Source organism: Pseudopipra pipra, chromosome W, assembly GCF_036250125.1.
Source record: "Pseudopipra pipra isolate bDixPip1 chromosome W, bDixPip1.hap1, whole genome shotgun sequence".
NCBI classification, from domain to species: Eukaryota; Metazoa; Chordata; class Aves; order Passeriformes; family Pipridae; genus Pseudopipra; species Pseudopipra pipra.
This window is the reverse complement of record NC_087580.1, coordinates 62,769,964-62,794,958: the sequence shown is the minus strand read 5'-3', so window position 1 is coordinate 62,794,958 and position 24,995 is coordinate 62,769,964. Positions and strand designations below refer to the sequence as shown.

Genomic DNA, 24,995 nt, shown 5'->3' with positions numbered 1-24,995 from the left:
ATGTGAAATGTGTAAACATAATTAAAATGTCTTCATGAAATAGATGATTGTGGAGAGGAGGAAATAAATAATATCTATTAGTTAACATGGACAGAAGACTTAAATTGTGAAGAAAAACATTGCAGTACTTACTTGCAGTATCAAAGCAACTGTTGGCAGGTCTGTAGAACTGTAATTTAATTTCTTATATGCCTGGCTACTCACTATCTAAGTCTGTTCTCATAATTTTTGTTAAAGAATGTTCCTGAGCTTCCAGACACTACAGAGAACTCTAGAACTGACTTGTCTCGTTATCTGGCAGCCTTGCATGAGATGTGTGTGGCACATTCAGATGAACTTCGGATACTCAGCAATGAGCGAGGTGTAATGCAGGTAAACTGTAATGATTAACAAAAATCACACATACAGATAGCATGTCTAGAGTTATTGCTTAACATCATGATTCCTTTGTAATTTTTTCTCTCCAGCAGTATGAGTGATAAATATGTACATTTCACCAGGAGGTTAATAGTTGTAAAGAAGCTGTGAAATAAGTATTTATGCAACAAATCCAAAGATGTTTTAAAGCAGTGGGGGGGGGGGGAGGTGTTGCGTTTTTTTGGTGTTTTGGTTTTTCTCTTTTGGGGTTTTTGGGTTTTTTTCTTTTTTTGTTTAATTTTCAGGTTAAGTTTTTAGTTTCTAGAGAAAGGAAGCCTAAACTCAAGAAATTACTGTCTCCTGGCAGTCTCTAGTTTTAGGATCTAGTTCTTCTAATTGAGAACTAAATAACTTTTCCTTAGCTTTCTATCACTACTTCATTTCTGCTTCCTGGTTTATTACATTTGTAAACAATCATGGTAAACTTCTTTAGTAAATGCTATAAATGAGTGTTCTGTTCCAACTATTAAACTTGTGTACAGCTTTTATGAAAACTTATTTTTAAGAGGAAAAAAATCTGCATGACTTCATGCATCATCTCAAAAAGTAATGTACTTTTTATGGGACAGGGGCAGTTGTACTACAGAGAGCCTTTTTTTTTTTAGAGATGGTCTTCCTTAAATTTAATCAGTATCACCTTAAACTATTTATTTAATGATTCATTTTTGAAGAGGTAGTTTTAAAAATAGTTTTTAATTTAATTGCTTCAAAATAACTTCTCGTAACCAATTTCTTATTATTCTCATGGTTTAATGGCTGAGCTTCCTATATCCTGACTCTTTGAAGGTCTTAACTTAAACCCAAGTAGACGATAAATCTATATTTCATCTCAGCAGATGTTATTCAAATAATGCATTTTTTGTCAGTAATGTTTTTTTAAATAAGGGGATTACTGGGAACTCTTATGGCAATTTTGTAAATGGTGAAAATATATTTGTTTTTAATTAGCTTTGGCTGAGGAAAGCTCAAAGAATTAAAAATGAGATAATGCTTCATTGTAGCAGTTAAAAACTCATCTAGTTAAATAACTACTACAATTTGCTTCTTCAGTGGCATATGACGGGAAAAAAATCAATCATGTTCAAGTTTATAATTCACTGTTCTTGGCCCAGTTCTGCGTTTTCACGTGGGGAAAATACACCAGAATGGGTTTTTGGTTTACAGATGGATTTTAACAGATGGGAGAACTGTTTCATTTTGAAACTCTCAGGTCAAGTTGGCAAGACTTAATAGGTCTCGATGGCTGCAGATAAATTGCATATTGCTGTTTTACAGTTGCCTTTTGAAGTAATGTCTTAGTGACTATGAAACTGGAGCTGGGGGGAGGGTGTGGGGGGTGTGTGGGTTTAAATATATTTTAAACTACCTAATTCTAAGTCTGGTAGGGTAATGTTGAGGATGCTTCTCTCAAGCAAGATGGGTTTTGGGTTTTTTCTAGTTGTTAATGTAGGGTTGTACTGGGGGGGTTTTGTTGTTTGTTTTTTTTCTACAGCATGTTCTTAAGAAGCTGTTGGCTATTACAGAACTCCTTCAACAAAAACAACATCAGTATTCACTGTCTAATAACACCAGGTAGCAGCCCTCTACCTGAATTCTGCATGGATCCAGCATGTCTAACATGGCAACTGACAAAAGTATCACTTCTTTTGCTCTTGCCAAAAATAGCACACCCTGTCACATTCCCAGTGATGTGTGAACTATGCAAAAAAGAAAACAAAGATTCTGTTGGTGAATGATTGAACCAGCAGCTCTTTAAACTATGTGTGCAGGATATTTGCACTTTTTTCCACTTGGAACCAATTTTTACAGCCTCTGAGCCTTGGTGTATAGTTTACCTTCTGCAAAGAAAATGCTGTGACTGTCTGTCTTGAACTTTGAAAATTATTTTCAATGCCTGCAATTGCCAAAGGTTTTCTGTCTTGTTGGAAAAGAATTACCAACTGACAAGTAAAGATATGTATTGTTTTGACAGCTACATGTAACTGGATAACATTACTTATTGTAATTTCTGACTGGTTACAATTAATATGACTTTTTCAACCATTTGAACATGTATTTGCAATTTCCAGAGTTTGATGGTTATGGTAAGAACAATCTTTCCTGTATACTTTTTATACCATGCTGTTTCTCTTGCTGGAATCACATCAAAAAAATATGCAGAAGGGATCTTGTCAGTTTTATTCTTTAATGTGCCCCTGATTCAGTCTAAATTATTCTTTCATCAAGGACTGTGTATCCATCCATGTAAAGCACAATGCTTTTGTAAAATGTTTACAAAAGTAAATAATTAGAATTCAGTAAATTTATTATCATTGTATCAGACATGCATGCATCCATTAAACCATTTTATAAAATATATATTGGTTGGTCTTGGGTGTAATGTAAGGCTACCATGAATCTTATTTTTAAACCTGAAAAATAAGTTTTTAAAATAATCAGGCTGCCGATAGACTCTCTATAGAAATTGTCTAACTTTGGGTTCAAGTAATAGAACACTGTAAAAATGAAATTTGGATAACAGATATGGTTGGCTATTTATCTACTGTGTATAAAATGCATTTATAAAACTGACTGTAGGTAAATCTCAAAGTTGCATTTAGGTATGTATATTTAAAAATTGACACCACTACATATTTCCTAAAAAAGTGTGTGAAAATTAATGTTGTAGTTTACCCCTCACCAGCAGCTTAGGCACCACACAGGTACTTGCTCAAATGCCACATCACTCCCACCCCCTGAAAAAAAAAAAAAGACAGGGAGAAAATAGCAAGTGCAAAAGCAAGAGAACTCAGGGGTTGAGAAAGATGAAGAAAACCAGAACAAGTGATGCAAAGGTAATTACTCATCACCTCCCAGAAGCAGACTGATGTTCAGCCAGTCTCTGAACAACAGCTATTCCCCCCCCCAGCTCCCCCGCCAAAACCCACATCCCTTCCCTTGACTTTTATTGCTGAGCATGACATTATATGTAATGGAATATCCCTTTGGCCAGTTCAGGTCAGCTGTCCCAGCTGTGTCTATTAGGGAAACTGGACTTGTCACACACTCAGTCAAGGAGTTACATTCGTACCACCCGAGACTTTAACCACTAGGACTTTGCAGTCCCTTCATGGTGGGTGGCTCCACTGAACCAATGGGTGCCTCGTATTGACTCCAGACACACACACACTCACGCAGACATTTTCCCTTTTGGTTTGATCCTAGGTTTCCCGAAGCAGAGTCTCAGGCTGAATCTTACGAATTAGTTTATTTGTACAGTGGTGAGATAGAGCTTAAGCTTCGGGAGAGGGACCTTGCACAAAGAAATCCCTAGGCAATTATACCATTATAATCTAAATTCCCCACCCCCATGCGAAAGTTCGGTCCAATAATATTATGGTATGGGGTGGTCTTGTTCTTCATTAGGTCTCTTCATTGTCTCTAGGTGGGTCCATTTCTTCTCTTATTTCTAAGGTTACATCTTATGCTGACGGGAGTAGTGGCCTTCCTTGCTTCCTTATCTTCCAGCTGAAACTGGCTCTGGGGCCTCCTTTTACTTAAGTAGATAAAAGTTCAGCATATCTAGGTGAAAGTTCACAGCTTGCAGCCTGAGGCTTCAGCACATCTAGTTACTAAAACTAAGTTACAGAATCAATTAGGTTGGAAAAGACCTCTGACATCATCGAATCCAACCTATGATCTAACACTACTTTGTCAACTAGATCATGGCACTAAGTGCCACGTCCAGTCTTTTCTAAAACACCTCCAGGGACAGTGACTCCACCACCTCCCTGGGGAGCCAATTCCAATGCCCAATCACTCTTTCTGTGAAGACTTTCTTCCTAATGTCCAACCTAAACTTCCCAAGCGCAGCTTAAGACTGTGTCCTCTTGTCCTATTGCTAGTTACCTGGGAGAAGAGTCTGACCCCCTCCTGGCTACAACCTCCTTTCAGGTGGTTGTAAAAAGTGATAAGGTCTCCCCTGAGCCTCCCCTTCTGCAGGCTAAACAACCCCAGATCCCTTAGCCACTCCTCATAGGACTTGTGTTCCAGACCCTTCACCAGTCTCGTTACCCTTCTTTGGACAACCTCCAGCACCTCAACATCCTTCCTAAACTGAGAGGTCCAGAACTGGAAACAGTACTCAAGGTGTAGCCAAACCAGTGCCAAGTACAGGGGAAAAATTATTTCTCTGGTCCTGCTGGCTACACTATTTCTGGTACAGGCCAGGATGCCATTGGCCTTCTTGGCCACCTGGGCACACTGCTGGCTTATGCTGTCAATCAGTATCCCCTCAGGTCCCTTTCTGCCTGGCCGCTGTCCAGCCACTCTGTCCCCAACCTGTAGTGCTCCATGGGGTTGTTGTGGTCAAAGTGCAGGACCCAGCATTTGGTCATACCGCTGGATTCAGCCCATCTATCCAGCCTGTCCAGGTCCCTCTGCAGAGCCCTCCTACCCTCCAGCAGATCGATACTCCCCCCCAACTTGGTTTCATCTGCAAATTTGCTAATGGTAGACCCTATCCCCTCATCCAGATCATCAATAAAGATGTTAAACACAACTGGGCCCAACACTGATCCCTGGGGGACACCACTAGTGACTGGCCGCCAACTGGATGTAGCACCATTCACCACCACTCTCTGGGCCCAGCCATCCAGCCAGTTCTTAACCCAACGGAGAGTGCACCTGTCCAAGCTGTGGGCTGACAGCTTTTCCAGGAGTATGCTATGGGAGATGATGTCAAAAGCTTTGCTGAAGTCCAGGTAGACTATATCCACAGCCTTCCCCTCATCCACCAGGTGGGTCACCTGGTCATAAAAGGAGATCACGTTGGTCAGGCAAGACCTGCCCCTCCTAAATCCATGCTGGCTGGGTCTGATCCCCTGGTTGTCCTGTAGGTGCCATGTGATCATGCTCAAAATTATCTGCTCCATAACCTTGCCAGGCACCGAGGTCAGGCTGAAAGGCCTGTAGTTTCCCGGATCCTCCTCCTGATCCTTCTTATGGATGGGTGTCACATTGACTATTCGGCTCCCTGTCCCTGTCTACTAGCTCAGGAGGCCAGTTGTCCTGAGGACGACCAGTCTTATTGTTGAAAACTGAGGCAAAGAAGGTGTTAAGTACCTCATCTTTTCCTCATCTTTGGTAATTATATTCCCCCCAAGTCCAGTAAAGAATGGAGGTTTTCTTTGCCCCTCCTTTTGCTATTGATGTATTTATAAAAACACTTTTTATTATCCTTTACAGAAGCGGCCAGATAAAGTTCAAATTGTGCTTTCGCCTTTCTAATTTTCTTTCTGCATGACCTAACGACATGCTTAAACACTTCCTGAGTTGCCCACCCCTTTTTCCAAAGGTAATAAACCCTCTTTTTTCCCCTGAGTTCCTGCAAAAGCTCTCTGCCCAGCCAGGCCAGTCGTCTTCCCCGCCAGCTCATCTTCTAGTACATAAGGACAGCCTGCTCCTGTGCCTTCAAGATTTCCTTCTTGAAGTATGTCCATCCTTCCTGGACCCCTTTGTTTTTAAGGGCTGTTTCCCAAGGGACTCTCCAAATCAGCCTCCTGAATAGGCTGAAGTCTGCCCTCCAGAAGTCCAGGGTAGAAGTTTTGCTGATACTCTTCCTTGTTTCACCAAGTATTGAAAACTATCATGGTCACTGGACCCCAGACGGCCTCTGACCACCACATCTCCCACCAGCCCTTCTCTGCTTGTAAACAGCAGGTCTAGCAGGGCCCCACCCCTGGTAGGCTTGCTCACCAGCTGTGACAAGAAGCTATCCTCCAAGAACTTCCTAGACTGCCTCTTCTCCACTGTGTTGAGTTCCCAGCAGACATTCCAGCAGCTTAAAGACTCCCACAAGTACAAGGGCTGGCGATCTTGAAACATTCACCAGCTGCTTATAGAATAATTCATCCACATCTTCATCCTGGTTGGGTGGTCTATAACAGACTCCCACCAGGATGTCAGCCTTGTTGGCCTTCCCCCTGATTCTGATCCACAGGCACTCAACCTTATCATCATTAACCTCAAGTTCTATAGAGTCAAAACTCCTTAACATACAGAGCCATCTCTCCTATCTCGCCTGTCTCTTCTGAAGAGCATGTAGCCATCCATTACAGCACTCCAGTCATGTGAGTCATCCCACCATGTTTCTGTGATGGCAACTACGTCATAGCTTTCCTGCTGCACGATGGCTTCCAGCTCCTCTTGTTTGTTACCCATACTGTGTGTATTGGTGTACATGCACTTCAGCTGGGCTGCTATCACCCCTAACTCTGGCTTACCACACTTAGGCTCATCTCTGGAGAGCCTGGTTTCAACCCCTTCCCCCTTCAAACCTAGTTTAAAGCCCTCCCGATCAACCCTGACAACTTACGGGCTAGAGTCCTTTTGCCCTTGCTAGATAGATGAAGCCCATCTGACTCTAGCAAGCCTGGTGCCATAAAAATTGCCCCATGATCAAAAAAACCCAAAATTCCACTGATGGCACCAGTCACTAAGGCATTGATAAAATGGGTTTTCCTGTTCTTTTCCTCATTCATCCCTGCTACTGCAGGAACTGAGCAGAACACCACCTACACTCCTGTCCCATCAACCAATCGACTCAGAGCCTTGAAGTCCTTTCTAATTGCCCTGGTACCCCTCTTATCAACCTCATCACTGCCAACCTGGACAACCAACAGTGGGTAATAATCAGAGAGCCAAATTAGTTCAGGGAGTCTCCTGGTAATATTCCTTACCCGGGTCCCAGGGAGGCAGCAGACTTCCCTGTGGGATGGGTCTGGTCGGCATACAGGGCCCTCAGTTCCCCTCGGAAGGGAGTCACCTACTACAACTACCCTTCTTTTCTTCTTAATAGCTGAGGTTATGATCCATCTGGTAGATGGAGTGCAACTGGGAGACCCTCCAGACAAGTTTTTTTCTTGAGTGTCATCTGCCTGACCCTCTAGATCCAGAGCTTCATACCTGTTCTGTAAGGGCACCTAGGAAGGTGATGGGGGTTGGGAGGGGATTCTTTTACCTCCTTGATCAGGGACCCTCTTCCATTACCCCCATCTACTATGTCTCCTCCTTCTGCCTGATGGCAAGAGGAGCAGGGCTTCACTGACTCCTGCTGAGCTTCTCTCAGGGTTGGAAGGGTGCAATTCCATGTAAAACTCCAGCCCCAGGAGCTGCCGGCTCACAGGATTGGCTATGAGCTTTACTTTAATATATAGATATAGGGTTCTTTAATATCTTGAGATAGTGTCAAGAGAATAAGCCACGGGCTTGTTCCCAAGGAATTTCTTTATTAATTTAGGGGAGTAGATAAGGAGACTTGGCCAAAGTTCAAAAGGACACCATACAAGCTAGACAAAAATGTTCCACTACAATACTGGTTCAACATATACTATTAATCCACAACACTTAAGTCAAAATCCAACCAATTCCACAACACTTAAATCAAGATCCAATCCCTCCAGCTCCAAAGTACCCTAAGCATCAAGAAAGGAGCAAAGAAAGAGAAGCAGAGGGATCAAGAAGAGAGAAGAAAGAGGGAGAGACAGATTATATAGCTACCACTGAAGCCTTGTAGAAGACCAGCTCTCACAAGTCCAATGGCAGGGCCATGACATGAGGCAAACACATGCCCTTGGTTTTATTTGTTCTGGTCCCTATGGTCAACCCCTCCAGGCAGGATCTTTGACCCACCAACCACTCTGGGGGTTTCAGGCCACGGTGAGGGGCAGTGTCCTCACTGTCCCTGCCAATCTGAGGCTGGGTGAGGGACTGCAGGAGGTGTGGTGTGTTATAGTTTTCCCGGGATGTTTGTGACTGATGCCTACTCCGGGGTTTCCCTATGTGGGCTTCAGGGGCTGCCATGAGGGACACGATGCCACCCCACCTCTGTGAGGTTTGACCCATCCCTTTCCCCTCTACACACACACACACACTCCCCACAAGGTGGTTCTAACCCAATAATAACTAATCTGGTGTCTAACACTCCACCAGTCTGTTTCCCTTTCACTTTTCCTAATATTCCTTAGCCTTTCCACTTCTTCCTTAAGTTCTGCCACTAGACAGAGCAGATCATTCACCGGTTCACATCATACACAGGTGTCTTGCACTGTACTCTGGTACTAATGCCAGGCTCATACACTCCCTGCAGCCAGTGACCTGGACAGTTGCATCCTTCTTGAGTGGTTCTGTCTGGATTAGCACACTCCTGCTAGCAGCAGCAGCAATGGCTTTACATCATTTGTAAACTGTTGCTGGATCTAGTCAAGTTGGGGAAAAAAACCAACCAAACAAACCACCACACCTATCACACAACCTACCATCAGGAGCTGGGAGGGTGGCTGCACCCTTTCTTGCTCGAACTTCTGAGCAAACTGCCATGCCACGTCCTCACTGCCATGCCACATCCCTGTTTTCCCACTCCTGTTCTCCGCCCTCCAGGTCACTCATGCTCCCTGGAACTGTTTAAATCTCCCACAAATGGTCCTGGCAACACCCCTTGCTTGCCTAATTGGCTGCCAAGAGCTGCCAAGTTACACTCGTTACACTAAGCTACTTATTTTCTTTATTTCTTTAGAGTGTCCCCTCCAAACTTCTTACTCCCCAGTCTACTCCCAGTGGGGCAGAGTGGAAAAACCAGAAAGCCTGGGCACTGTGCTAACACTGTTTAGCCATAGCAGAAACACTGGTGTGTTGTCAAGATTGTTATAGTCACAAGTACACAGCACCATATGGGCTTCTGCAAAGAAAGTTAACTCCATCCCAGCCAAAACCAGTACAATGAAATCCTTTGATTTAGCTTTGGACAGCATATAACTACTTCAAGTTTGCTGTAGTTTGTTTTTTTTTAAATTATCCTCAGTAGTTGTCATGTACATTAGTCACAGTAATCTAATTGGAGATTATAGTTGTAAGATAAGCAGATGCAGCAACAAATTAAGTCACACAACTATGATTATGTTCCATACCATAGATGCTGCAGTCTCTTTTTAACAGTATATTTGAGAAGAATATTTGGAATGCTGAAAATGTTATAAGCAAGGTTGTTTTCTTTCAATTACTTCAAAGACAAGCTTGGGAAGAAGGCAGCACATGCTGCTCTAAAGTACTTAAGGTTCTATTAACATTCTATGAACTTTAAGCACTGCTCCCTGGGACAAAGGAGCTGAACAGAACTGGCAGCTCTTGCAAGAGCTCTCAATCCCACATATAGGAAATTGGGCAAGGAAGGCAGGAGACTAACAGCTCAGTAAGGACCTCCTGATCAAACTAAAGTTTAAGAAGGAAATGCACAAGCAGTAGAAGCACAGATGTGCATCCTGGAAAGATTATAGGGGCACTGCCAAGATATGTAGGGATGGGATCATGAAAGCAAAGGTACAGCTGAAGCTGAATTTGGCAATGGATGCAATGAATAAGGGTTTCTACAGGTATGTTGGCCAGAAAAGAAAGATTAAAGAAAATGTACCCACTCCCTACCCCGATAAATGAGATGAGAACTAGTGGCAACCAACACAGAAGACTGAGGTATTCAACAATTTTTTTCCCCTCAGTTTGCAGTGGCAATGTCTCTTCTTACAACTCTCAAGCCCTTGAACCTCAGGGCAGCAACTGGGGAAATGAAGTCCTTTCCCATCATAGGATAAGATCAGGTTTCAGACCACCTGAGGAACCTGAACATACATAAGTGTATGTGACCTAATGAGATCCATCCCAGGGTCCTGAAGTAACTGGCAGACCTAGTTCCTAAGCCACTCCATCATATTTGAAGAGCCATAGCAGTCAGGCAAAGTCTCCAGTGACTGGAAAAATGGAAACATCACACCCATTTTTAAAAAGGGTAAAAATGAGGACCCTGAGAAGTACCAGCCAGGCAGCCTCACCTCTGCACTTGGTAAGATTATGGAACAGATCCTCCTGAAAGACATCCTGAAGTGTATGGAAGGCAGTCAGAAGATTACAGACAGCCAACATGGCTTCACCAAGGGCAAATTGTGCCTGACTAATCTGGTAGCCTTCTACAATGTAGTGACTACATCAGTGGATAAGGGAAGAGATATGGATGTCATCTACCTGGACTTCTATAAGGCCTCTAACATGGTCCCCCACAAAATTCTTGCCACTAAATTGGAGAGATATGGGTTTGAAGGATGGACTGTTAGATGGAAAAGGAATTGGCTGGATGGCTGCATCCAAAGAGTTACAGACAATGGCTCAATGTCCAAGTGGAAACAAGTAACCAGTGGTGTCACTAAGGGTCTGTACTGGGACCAATACTGTTTAATATCTTCATCAATGACAGAGACAGTGGGACTGAGTGCACCATCAGCAAGTTTGCAGATGACACCAAGCTGAGTGTTACAATTGATTCAGTGGAGGGAAGGGGTGCCATCCAGAGAGACCTCAACAGGCTTCACAAGTGGGCCCTCATGAAGTTCAACAAGGTCAAGTGCAAGTTAGACATAAGCCAGAAATGTGCTCTTGCAGCCCAGAAAGCCAGTTGTATCCTGGGCTATATCAAAAGCAGTGTGGGCAGCAGGTCAAGGGAGGTGATTCTGCCCCTCTGCTCTCGTGAGACCCCACCTGGAGTACTGCATCCAGCTCTGGGGTCCCCAGGACAAGAAGGACATGGACCTGTTGGTATGGGTTCAGAGGAGGGCCACATAAATGATCTGAGGACTGGAACACCTTTCCCTTGAAGACAGGCTCAAAGAGTTGGGGTTGTTCAGCCTGGAGAAGAGAAGGCTCTGGGTAGACCTTATTGCAGCCTTTCAGTACTTAAAAGGGGCTTATAAGAAAGATGGAGAGAGACTTTTTATCAGGGCTTGTAGTGACAGGACAAGGGGCAATGTATTAAGTGAAAGTTCTCAGCTGTGACATTTCTCTAATTTGTTTTAAAGCAGCAAGCTCTTCAGGCCTTGGTAGCTCATATTTCTTTCTTAGATTTTTCATGCTCACAGTAGCAATAAAACAGTTTTAAGCAAATTTAATTTCTGCTCCACCCTGTGGATTACACAAGGTACTATCAATCAGTATTATGTTTACTACTGTTGCTTATCCCTTATACTTAAGCTCGGACCAGCAGTTTACCTTCCCTCCCCATAGCAATAAGCACAGTGCATATTTTTGAGGAGCTTCTACTAGAAGGATTTCACAAAAAAAAGTCAGTATACAGAGAAAAAATAGACTTTTAAGGAGTCTTAAATGAGTTCCACACCTCTGTTAGATTTTGAATGCATTACATCTAATTTTTTAAACAGACTTCAAGAAGCTACAAGACAACATGCTACAAAACAGTTTCAATTAGAAAGCTTACCAAATACAATCTTTTCATTTGTGAAAGAATTAGATGTTCAAAATACTGACTTCTTCACTGCCCCCAAACTGCTTCAGAAACAGAATCTCAATTTAAAATACTTCCCATCCCACATAACACTCAGATTGTAGAGACATGCAAAGGGTTTCCTTAACAAGACCTTCTGAGAAATAACTGTAAATAGACATGAAAGAATAAGTCTTCAGTTCTTAAAGTATAATAGTTATTTGTGGAAGCTACCACTAGTTAATAAAAAATGTATTATTTATCATTTACACCTGCTAAAGCTTTATGATTAGACTTAATAAAAATACTTGTTACATAAATGTTATAAGCTGATTTAAAAAAAAATAAATAAGCAAATCTTCTGTCACTTCCAGCATTCTTCTGTAATGATTTAACAAAAGCATTTCTTAACCATGTAAAGAACCAAAGTTTCTATGTTGCAAAATTAAATACTTTAAAATAAGCTTTGCTGAGTTAAGTCAACTTAGTTTTAAGATTGTATAAGATATCGCACTAAGGTCACACTATTGCACAGTATAACTGCTGAAAATCCTACAAAAGAATAGTTTTCAGACAGATCAACAGATAGGAAAGCTTGTGAGATGGGACTACTTTTGGTAACTGCATGGTTTTGACTCTGCCAAAATAAAATCTTAGCATCAAGTTTCTTATTTACACTTCCAGATCTTAAAACAAATGAAACAAAAAACAAGCAGAAAAAACAGACAACACCAGGGTAAAATGCAAGTAGCAATCTTCACAGAGTTCCACAATAAATAACTAGTTTTACCCTTTCTTGGTAAAGTGCGTACTTATGAATAAATTACAAATAAATCAAAACTCCAAAGTATATCAGTCTACAATAGCTTAAAATAGCCAATATATGGATAGACACAGTTGTATTACTTGCAGCTCCCAGTCTGAAGCATTGGCCACCACAAAGATAATTACTGTGAGTTGATAGCTGCTTTATTGATATCACTGGTCTTGTAGAGCTCAAATTTAAGCAAAAGTATTATTTAACCTATTGCTGGTAGCATAACTGAAGATTGATTTGGAGCCACCTAGTCTCTAGAGCACAGTGGCACTTGTTTTTTCTAAAGCTGTAACTTTTTCAAGACTGTCCTACACATCAATGACCTTCCATGTTCCATCTCACCTTGCACGTGCCCACAGGCCCATTAGATCTGAGCCGCAGCATTAGCTTATGTCACATCCAGCAGCTCACAAACTCATTTGAAACAATCAGCGACTAGGTTATAGCAATTGTGTGGTATAGACAGGTGACAACAGTTAAGTTTTTCATGAATATGAGAAGATGAAGTTTACATACCTTGATTCACACAGTTTAAAAGTTATTCTAGTTCTTTTCATATGACACAGTTCAGAAAAGTTTGCATAAATAGTATAGACTATCAATTCAGGAATGAGAGCAACAAGTTATAAGTATCCAAATGTTTTCATGCTATTCTGAGAGGACAGTGAACACAGAGCAGGATATTCCCACTCTGACTCAGTCTATTAAGAAAAATGCTTTTTAATCCTTCCTAACAAATTTGAGATACTTTTAGGGCAAGTGAAAGAGCAGCTTTTTTAAAAAAGGATTATTATCCGTCCTTATGCCTACAATAGTTAGGCTGCAGATGCAAGGCACTCACATGGCGTATCATATGATGGGTAAAACACTCACTCTAAGCAGCTACATTAGTTGCATTTCTGAAGGGGGAAAAAACAAATAAAAAAAACCTAGAACAACAACCCACACGCACACATTTGAGCAATAATATCAAAGACCTTTGCAAATACCAGTTGATAGATCACAGAAAGGCAAGAAGACTGATTTAAAACAGCAATTTCTCAGGTATCCCATGGAAATCCAAACAGCTATATTAGCCAAATACAGCAGTTACAGTTTCTGCATGTCTAGTTGCTGTCAGTCAAAAGCCATTCCATTTGACTCTGAAATTTTAAATGCTATTTTTAAAACAGGATTTAAGTGACTCTTTAGGTGTTTTGTACCCTCAGTTCCTACTGTTTTTCCAGTTTCTTCACTCAGATCTTCAAGAGGAGTCTAAAAAATTCTTATTCTGTTCTAATAAAGGTAATGAGGTCAGTTTGGAAGAAGCAAAAAAAATTTAAAGAAATATGAAAACCAGACACCAACTAATCACATACCTCCTACTTTCCAAAAAAGGGGGGAAAAACAACAATGTTTAGGTTTTGAAATATACTGAACAAAATGCACCAGACCATGTGTTAACTATTGGCAAATACATACTTCCATCTCATACTTAAGAATGTCAAATAAAGCAAAGTGCTTAAAGCATACACATAAAGACCACCTTTCCAAATTAATTTCTAGATAATAAGGCAGTGAGAGCTATCAGAGCTATCTGAGGGAGTAAAGAGCAGGTATGCATCTACCAGAGGTACTGAGCTGAGAAGGTAATCATCTGCTTTCCTCATAACTTCACGATTCTCCACCATTGGCTAGCAAGTCTATAAAATAAGTATTTATGAATTGAAGTAGCTGTTCCTGGATCCTCTGCTTCACAAATTCAAAACACATGATTCAGAAGTGTTTTGTGAAGCAAAAGTAGCAGGCCTTCTTAGTCCAAAAATAACCTAAAATGCTTAAAAACCACAACAAAACAGATTTCCTTTCAAATATTTTCACATTTATCATTTTAGAAACTAGATCTTTCATAGCACAGACACAAAAGGAAATCAAGTTTTCTAATACAACCCATGAGAGGTTTGTATTACATTAGTATATAAAGTATATAGCATATAAAACAATATTACCGTCAGATCAACTAGAAATCCCTCAAATGGCCCATATGAATTGTACACAATAAGATGCAAGTTCAGTTGCCAAATAAGTAGTAGTTTGTATTCCAATATCTGTTCAAGAAGTTTCTTTCCTGCTCAAGAGTGCTTTGAGAGTTACCAGCAAACTGCATATTAAATTCCACTTTACGTGCCAAACCCCACACATTGGCTTTGAGGAAGGGAGGGAAAAAACCAAAACAACAAAGAATTTTTAACTGCAGCATCCATCTTGTTATAAAAAGTTCTGTTCAGAAAATGTATGACTTCAAAACGCCATATTTAGAACACAGTAAACTCTTCCAAATGGAAATGGAAAGTGACCATATTTGTCTTTATTTGTATTTAAGCTCTCAAACTTCCTTTCCCATTACTTCAATCTTTTATAAACAATTTACCTCTAATGTTCTGCTCCATACAATAACTCAAGATGTGTTGATAAATCACGTTACTATGCAAAGATGGTACTCCATCATTGACTTACTGAAATAAAAGCATTTGAAATACATACAACCTGTTCCCTAAAAAAAATATATTGAAAAAAAAGGTGGAGGAGGGAAAAGTAAGTACAGAAGTAAAAAAGGATTAAGGAAATCATAAAACAGAACAAGTAAGTTTAAATATACACTAAAGACATACAAGATACACTAAGGCTACAAATACAAGCACACACTGCCATGTCATTAAGTACTTCAAAGTCTTAATACATTTATTCCTGTAAGAACTTCACAAAAATGGCACTTTGGTTATCTTACTGTCCTCCTCCATGTTTAGACATATATTTAGGATGACGAAGTACAGAAAGACTAAGACTGTATCCATGAGAAAAATCTGATATTTAAATGAAATTTAAGAACCAAAGACTGAAAAAAATATCTCAAAAGTTTTGACTTGTTTTATCCAAAGACTTTTTAATCAGTATATTTCCTACCATGTGTAACATTCACTCTTTTCTCTGTATCTGAAAATATTTCAGTCTGCCAATTCCAAATTTCCAAGTTGATCTGAACCCCATCAACATTAAACCAGCTCTACTCCAAAAACATTACTTGGGGAGTCTGATCCAGTATGCTTAATTTAAAGTGGCTACTTCTTAAATATATACAGCATGTAATGGAAGCCTAGTGCTGTGTTTGGCTACTTGTGTGGCACCTGAGTGAGGCTGCAGTGCCGGTACAGGCAGTCAGAGCAGGGCTACAGATCCCCCAGACAACTGGAAGGACCCACAAGACACCCATTGGATCCAGCGATGAGACTTGGTTGCTGCAATTTCAATGTTCAGTGGTGGAAGCCCCAAAACTCAGTTATATATGCTCAGGTTCAGGTGAAACGCCTCCAGTACCTCCCCTGGGGCAGGGAGTTTTACACTGGATGATGGTGTAATACTGTAAGTCACAGGATACTTCAGGAGTCTTTGACACCTTCTAAGATGTTGCAGCTGTCTCTTATGTCAGTGCAGTTGAGCCCATTATGACTCATCAACAAGAGAGGAATACCTTCAGGCTAGGTGTGCATGTTCTGGAGAGTTATCAGGGCTGAGTCATCTGTGTAAGGAAAAAGAAACACCACCCCACCTCATGGGGTTTACCTCTTTCCTTATCTTGTTTAACATCCAGCTCATAGCCTGAGTTGTCAGATGTGCATGCCTTCAGCACCTGGCCTGGGTGGCCATTCTTTACGTTGTTAGCAAAGCACACTGCTGATTGAGCCATTAGCACCAATAGTCCAGTCTCTTACGGCACCTGGGCAGTAATTGCAGGTGGTCAAATGTTTGAGTCATTAATCACTAGCAGTTCAGTCTCTTTAAAGAAGGCAAAACACCCAAAAGCCAAAAAGGCATATTTTGAGAAAAGAAAAGGTGGATACCATAATTTTGTGTAACCCAGGACAATGCCACAGCTTTCTTGGTTGTTGCAGCTAAGGAGGAAGGGTTACAGGCTCTTGGTGTCTCACTGGAGGATGCAGCGGTGAAGGGAAGTCTGGAGGAGTAGATGGTGCGAACACTGGGATGCTAGGAGCCCTGTATATTATGGGATTTCCCATGTGAGAGCTTAAATTCCTAGATCTGTAAATCATAGCTTAAAGGATGTTATTCTTTTCTCTATTTCCACACTCGTGACCAAGAGCTTGAATTAACAGCTTATTTTGACAACTTTATTTCTCTAAATGTGGTAGTGTTAACTAGGCAGTTATGATTAGGCAATTGTATTGTGAAACTTGTAGAAACTTGTAGGCTTAGCTATTCCTTTGTTTTAAAGAAAAGGGAACACAATCTCAAGAGGAATGGGCTGTCTGAACGACAGCCACCACAAAGTCATCAGGACTGAGCAGTAACTGGGGGAAAGGTAATTCCAGCAAGGGAGATCATGACCATCAACCCATTAACCACCTACTCAAAATGGATCCCTGACTTAAATGGAGGGAGGAACTGTGCCTGCAGACTAATGAGCATGAGAAGCGAGAGATATAACTAGCAAATAGGGAGTTGAATACTAATTAATGAAAAATCTATGTAATTTGTAACCAATGAATGCTGATGCCTTTGTTTGTTAAAATGTATAAATGGTGTAAAGTTTTGATTATCAAGGAGCCAGCCTTTTGTGGGAACCACTCAGCTCCCTACTTTGTGCAAACTAGAATAAAGAAATAGAAATACCTCGCCTCTGTGTGTGAATTGGCGCTGTGCACTGGGTAATGAGCCCATGTTCGTTGTATGTGTTCCAAAAAACTAAAGATTTGAGTGTTGTCAGCTATGTAAAATATCTAAAATACCCATCCTAAAAACTTTCAATGCACATTTTCTGCAGAAAAGCTGCAAAATGAGAAAGTAAAATCAAAAGAAGGGAAGATAAACCAAAAAATAGTTCAAAGTGATAGTAATATGTATGGTGAAAAGGACAGAGAGATGATTAGGTAAAAAAAATGGCTTAAGAGCTGAAGAAATAGTACTTCAGTCTTTTCACAGCATTTTTCTATATGTTGAAAGGTAATGGGAGAAAAGAGAAGACATGGGGGGAAAAAAACAACCAACAGAGAACTGAGTCAAACACATGAGAACAACTAGATTCAGATACTACTTGCAGTTAGGGGTACTGATTTTAGTTGCAGAACAACACCATTATTGTGTTTATTGTATATTTTCATAGAATAAAATACTAGGTTTTATGAGTAAGGAAATCAGGATCTGTCCTAGAGTGAGCATGTTATGGAATATTTTAAGTTATAGGAAACTTAGGAAAGGAAAACTTTTTTTCTTATGAACATTCATGTAGCAAGAAGGTTTGTTGCCAGCAACTAAGTACCAGGTAGCTGGTTGCTCACTCCCCCCTGCCTCTGGTGAGATGGGGAGGAGAATTGGAAGAGGTAAGAACCGTCATTTGAGATAAGAACAGTTGATGCACAATATAGTTGCTCCCCACCCACTGACCCATGCTCAGCCAGTCCCCAAGCAGCAATCAGTCCCTCCTAGCCAACTCCCCCTAGTTTATATACTGAGCATGACATTTTATGATATGGAATATCCCTTTGGCCAGTTCAGGTCAGCTGTCCTGGCTATGCTCCCTCCCAGCTTCTTATGCACCTCCTCATCAGCTGAGCATGGGAAACTGAAAAGTCCTTGACTTAAGGTAAGTACTACTTAGCAACAACTAAAACGTAAGTGTATTATCAACATTGTTCTCATAGTAAATCCAAACCACAGCACTGTACCAGCTACTAGGAAGAAAATTAACTTTCTCCCAGCTTGACTGGTGTTTTTGATAAAGAGAGTACTGTGTTCTCAAAGCGAACACTGTTTAACGGTCTGCATGGTCTGCATGTTTTTCCCATGGCTGAAAACAGTCAAACATGAGACGAGTGTGAATGTGTGGAATCAAAACACCAGTTTAGCAAGATCCTGGGAATTCTGTTTAACTAAAAGACAAACACCAAGTGCTGTTTACAAAGGAACCCTAATAAAAGGGGAATGATGGAAAGATCAGTGGACAAGTCCCAAAATCAAACTCTATGTGTGTGCAACCTCATTCCTTTCAACGCCCATATTTGCCATAAGGTAACACTTAAGGAAATGCATAAAGGAGAGAAAGGGAAAAAAAGGATAAGGGTGGAAAGAATGTATACAGTCATCGCCCACTGGATCCAGCGATGAAACTTGGTAGTTGCAGCTTCCATGTCTGTTGGTTGAAATGGTGGTCTTGCTCCATTGGGGCTGGGGGAAGCCCCCCCCAAAACTCAAAGATGCTATATAAGTTATTATACACTTCGAGTTCAGGTGGGAATGCTTTGTACCTCCCCGGGGCAGGGAGTTTTACAAGGGATAGTGTCACGGGCCATGCCAGGAACCTCAGACATCTCTGAAGACAGTTGCAGCTGCCTATTGTGCTTCAATCATGGTCCATCATGGTCCAACACTTGACATGTATAGCCCAGACTAGATGCACAGAAAGGGAGGACATTGGCATGATAAAAGTGATTTTCCCGCCTTTCAGGACTTGCCTCTTCTTAACCTCTTCTCTTCCTCAGGCAGGCATCTGCACTCAGGATAGCTGGACAATGGCACCCACTTATCTGATCCTTTAGCAGTTTTGGGGGGGGCTTTGCTGGGTGAGCAGCTGCTTCTTTTCAGTTTCCTAAAGTCTTTTGGTGATCTTAGAATGTGTAAGTCATGTCATGGTTTGAGATAGCCCCAAAATCCAATTCCCTAGTCCTAGCCCCCTCCCACATCTCAACCCAATGTGAGATGGTTTTTTCCAGACAAAAGACACCAGACTCCAAATGGGGGAAAGGGAATATATTACGACTGTACAAATAAATACTATAACACATTATACACACGATCACAACTATCTCTACCATGACATATAGTATTTACAATGGATCAGATCTCTTCTCCCCTCCAAATAAAAGTCCAGGAGGGAAAGAAGGACAGATTCCTTCCACATTTAGGGCATCAGGATCTTCTACAGCAGCAGTCATCTGTCCTCTCCACATGCATGCATCTGATAGCTGGATTTCTGCCAGCACTCACGAGGGAGGTATCCAAGCTCCCTCGGCCCCCTTGATGCAGGCAAAGGGGTCTTCCGTGGGCTTTGTTCACCCCAGACAAGGTCGTTTCACCACGTCATATCATGAGACACAGGGAGTCTTCATGACGGTCTGGTATCTTCAGGAGATTCAAACTCCTTGAAGGGCCTCTGTGCCCTGCTTTCAGGCTGCCACCTTGGCAGCAGTACGAGGGGGGGGAAAAAGCCAAGGTCGCTCCCCCCCCCGCATTCCTCTCCGTCCCAGTCCAGCTTCCCAGGATGCTCTGAGCTTCTCAGCTCCTCTCTCTCTCTCCGGTGCTGCATGTCCAAAACTGCTCTCCAAAATAGGAGTCCATGTCCCTCTTCTCCAAGAGGGGTCTCAAGGGAGTTTTGGGGGGTCTGGTATCAGTTCTCACCCCCAGAACTCTGTCTCTCAGCTGCTGGCTCTCTTTTCCTTGGCTCTCCTTCCAGGAGTCTTCTCTGCGGTGCTGCATGTCTCTGTTGCTTCTCCGGTTCAGGTCTTATCTGTCCTGGCTCTTAGCCAGTCTCTGGACGCTGCGTCTCTGCTTTCTGCTCTGTCTCCGCTGCCCAGGATGAAGAGAAACATCTCCCAGCTTAACCATAAACACTTAGTCCAGTCTAACACTGTTCCAAGTCTTTGCAGTCCCCCCCAGCCAGGGGCTGGGAGGCCCCAGAGGCCCCGAGGGGCTCAGAGCCCCTTCCTCATGGCTCTACAACATGGCCACCTCTCCTAAACAACCAAACTACAACTCATCTCTTCCGGTGCTTGTGATATGTTTACATTTTTGCAGGAGTGCCCATTGGACAGAACTTCCAAACTTCCAGGGGTTTCCACCCCTTGGGATCTACCACTTTTCTTAGCCTCTGGGGGAAAACAAGATTCAAACCACTACAAGTCATTAACTGTTTCAGTCTCTGACAGCAACTTCCTGTTTTTTAAGTTCCTTAAAAATATCATGAAGAGTGCTGACATAAAAAGGAAATTGTTTTATATCCAATACATATCAGTTCAGTTTTCATCTGTGGTAGCTATGACATCATGTAATTTTTCAAATAATAATAAAAAAAAGAAAGCAAGAAATTATTCATGTTATACAAAATGAAATCACTCTCAGTGAATTTTCACAGAAATATATGAGAAAAAATGGTCCTCTAGGGGTTCCAGTGTGTACTCTTATGTAATGTCAGGATTCATTGCATTATTGTTAAATCATATCCTGTAAGTTGATGTATAGTCTTCATGAATAACTCTATAAAGGTGATTTAACAACTTCTTGTGGCAGCTTGTCCCATTGCTTCACCAATCATATGATTCTCTCCAATACTTTGCATAATTTCCCTGTTATTGCTTTCATTTTTTATAATTATACACTTCCTCTAAATAACCAGGCCAATGGCATTGATATCTAGTTACAGAAACTTAGGTTTCTATTCAGAGTCCTAGACAGCCTATACCTAGATTTCAGAACTTTCTTTTCTCTGATCTTATTTTAAAACCTTTTGCCATTCTTATTTCTTTCATTTTTTTCATCAGTGTTTAAAAGAGAAAATTTTAAAAATTGCTAGAATCTTGACAACACATTCTGATCCTTCTACACATAGAAATTAAAAATTGCACCCTCCATGCATGGGATATCTAAAAGAACCTGGTCAAAGAGTATTAGACTGACAGATGCACAAGAAGTTGGGACAGGACAGAGCTGGGACAGTTAAGTTGGAAGTGAGTGAACAGCTGTATGGGACTTCACTGCATACCAGGGTTAACCCACAGAAAAGCTGCTGTCTGAGGAGAGCCCACGCTGGAGCAGGCTCCTGGCAGGAATTGTGACCTGTGGAATGGACCCACACTGGAGCAGTTCTTGAAAAACTGCATCCCATGGGAAGGACTCACGTTGGAGAAGATCATGAATGACTGCATCCCATTGGAGAGACCCTATGCTGGAGCAGGGGGAAAGTGTGCAGAGGAAGGAGCATTGGAGACAGTGTTATGAACTGATCTTAACCTCTGTTCCCCATACCCCAATGAGCTGCTCAGCAGGGGAGGAGTGTCCTTGTTTTGGCCAAGGACAGGTTTAATTTTTCAGAGTAGCCAAGAGGGGGCGGAGCCTGTAGCCCTGTGGGCGTGTCTAGGTTGTTATTCTATACCATCCACATCATTGCTGGGCTGGAAGTAAGGGATTCTCACTTCTGGGAAGGGAGGAGGCATGGCTTCAGGTGGAAGAAAAAGTTGATGCATGGAGGGGTTGCCGCCATTTTGTTAATTTTTCCAGCGAACAGAGTAGTGGAGTGGCTCCAACTGCAGTCATGTTGGGTTGGACTCAGTAAGCATTTTTGCTTATACACTGTTGTTATTAGTATTGTTACTGTTTGTTTTCTTATCTATTTCCCCAGCTTTTCACCCCCTTTTCCTCCTTCAGGCCTGTTACAACAGCTTTTGAGAATTTTGAATTTCCTTTAGATGTTAAGGAAAGCATGTGCTTGTTGCTAGGTCTGCTATGTCTCCTCAGTACAGTCTACACCATGTTTAGAGTTAGGACAGAGACTTTTAGGAAGGTCATTCAGAGATCTGCCATGAGGGTGGATAGTCATGAGTGGCATGGAATGTGGGAGAAAATGGGCTAGTTTTTGTGGAAATTCTCTGCTCCAATGGTTTGGAAGTTCAGCCCTGAACAACTGCAGGATCCTGTTAAAGTGACAGAATATTTGCAAGGAGAATGCTGTGGCCACTCCAGAAAGGACCAACTTATTGCAGTGTGCTGGGCCCTGGCTACTATTTATCAGACACTGCTCGATACTAGACAGCACCCTCAGGGGGAGGAGGAGGAAAGCAGATCAGAAGGCACTGTGGCCCCTCAAACTGCAGCTGAACCAGAGGAACAACTTGTGCCAGTAGCAGTTGCTCCTATACAGAAGAAGAAATCCAAGACAAAATCAATTCGCCTAGTGAGGAATGAAGAGGAAGCAGGGTCCTCAGAACAGGAGGAAGAGGCAGGGCCAGAGATAATCACCCGATCCCTATCCCCAGGTGAGCTGCGAGATATGCAAAAAAATTTCAGCCTCCAGTTGGACGAGCCCCTGGTGGTGACCTGGCTGCTCTGATGCTGGGATATCATGACCCATGATATGAAACTAGATGGTAGTGAAGCCAGTCAACTGGGATCCCTGTCCCAGGATATGGGCACTGCCAAGGGGATTGGGAAGAGGACAGAAACTCTCAGCCTCCTGAGAGTTTGACTCCTGTCAAGTGTGAGAGAAAGGTATTGTCTTGGTTTAAGACAAATGCTGGGGTGGAGACTCCAACTAATGAGCCCCCTCCCCTTTTATTAAAACCAGTCCTCTTTCACCAATACAGACAGACAAAATTCAAGAAGATATAAGTTAAAAAATAAGTTTACTAAAAAGATATAACAACTGTAACAATACAAACAAAATGGTTTAAGCCAATAATAGACATAAATCATTCCTAGTCTCTTCCCCCTTGGTGCACAGACAAGATGGTGGCTGACATGTGCTGTCCCCGCCCTCCCCTTCCCTCCTGGAAGACAAAGAAAGTACTGTGGCAGAAAAGTTCCTGCAGTTTAACGTCCCCCCTAGCTAGACAAAAACCATGGGGAAACAAGGGCAAAGCAAAAACCTGGAAGGTTATTTCGTCCGTGTATTGGGTCTGGCTGAAATGGAGTTTATTTCTCCATAGCAGACCTAACATAGCTTCCCCTCGGCTGGGACTCCACGGCGAGATTTCGTGGAGTGGGATTTGCAAGGTGGCAGAGGGCTGCTTCTCTGCATCACTCAGCTGGGCTCAGCTCCTTTCCGACTCAGCAGTGGCGACTGTCATCCCCGACAGTGGCTGAGGTGTGTGGAGCTGTGTAGCTTGCAGTGCTCATGTGGCTGCTCCCTTTTTTTTCTCCCATGCTGGGGAAGAGAGGTGGTTCTCAGATGGAGAGAGTTCCGCTTCTGCCCTGGCATCCAGGACTACTTCCTCTCCCCCACCCCACGCCTGGCTGTGGCAAGGGGGTTAGTCTTAAAGGAACAGATTCTTCAAAACAGTGTTGGAAAAAGAGAATAAAATACAATACCTACTTTGACAGATATTCTCTCAAGGATGATCTAGTAGTGTGCCCAAGCAGGTGGAACACCATGGAGAAAGATATACAGTACCTGAGAGAATTAGCTGTGCTGGAGGTAATCTGTAAGGATTCAAATAACGAGCAGTTCCCCGTAGATCCAGAGGAGGTCCAGTGTACACAATCCATGTGGCAGAAGTTTGTATGGAGCGCACCACTGTCGTACACCAACTCAGTGGCATTGATGTCAATGAAAGAAGGAGAACAAACAGTGCTTCAGGTGACTACCTGACTCCGGCAATATGAAGATCATCTTTTTTCCTCCCTACACTGACCTGCACCTAGGCTGTTGAAAGACTGTCCAAGACTGCAGACAGGCTCAAAAGACTTGAGCAAACTAGAGAGGAAATGTCCCATGCCCCGCCAGTATGGACCAGAGTCTCTGCTATTGGGAGCAAACACAGAGAGGATACACACCACCAGGTAACCTGTGATTTTACCTGCATGACCACGAAAAGGACATGAGGAAGTGGGGTGGAAAACCCACCTCTGCCCTTGCATCATGGGTACATGGGTTGAGAGGAAGATCAACCACTGCAGGAAATTCTTCAAGGATAAATGCCACTCCAGTTTCCAGTGGGCAAGTCCTCAGACAGAATAGGAGGGCTGATGTTTCTTCCCATCCTCTTGAAGGGACCTCCAGTTCATATTTACAAGAAGTGAGCAATGAGTACCATGACCAGAACTAGAGGAACCCTGCCTCCAACCAAGTGGAGGAAAGGGACAATCCTATCTATAGGAGTGTGTGGATCCAATGGCCTGGCACATCAGACCCACAAGACTATAAGGTTTTAGTTGACACCAGTGCACAATGTACCCTGATGTCATCAAGATATGTTGTGGCAGAATCCATCTCAATTTCTGGGGTGACAAGGGGATCCCAACAACTGACTGTACTGGAAGCTGAAGTGAGCCTGACTGGGAACAAATGGCAAAACCACCCCATTGTGACTGTCCCAGAGGCCCCATGCATCCTTGGTATAGATTACCTCAGGAGAGGGTATTTCAAGGACCCAAAAGGGCATCGTTGGGCTTTTGGGATAGCTGCTGTGGAGACAGAGGAAATTAGATAGCAGAATACCTTGCCTGGTCTCTCAGAGGACCCTTCTGCTGTGGGACTGATGAGGGTAGAAGAACAACAGGTACCAATTGCTACCACAACAGTGCACCATCAACAGTACCGCACCAACTGGGACTCCATGACCCACATCCATGAGATGATTCATGAACTGGAGAGCCAGGGAGTGGTCAGAAAGACTCACTCACCCTTTAATAGTCTGTCAT

At 42.4% G+C, this 24,995-nt stretch overlaps 1 protein-coding gene across 1 annotated transcript in view; it reads left to right on the top strand.

Moving 5' to 3' along the window:
* Nucleotides 1–3,840, top strand: part of LOC135404391 (ras GTPase-activating protein 1-like) — a 125,196-nt gene extending 121,356 nt beyond the window's left edge. The window contains exons 24-25 of the mRNA XM_064639122.1: nt 238–372; nt 1,910–3,840. Coding sequence (XP_064495192.1) covers nt 238–372; nt 1,910–1,993 — 219 coding nt within the window. The 3' untranslated portion in view covers nt 1,994–3,840. The remainder of the gene's footprint in view (nt 1–237; nt 373–1,909) is intronic.
* Nucleotides 3,841–24,995: the final 21,155 nt, after the last annotated feature.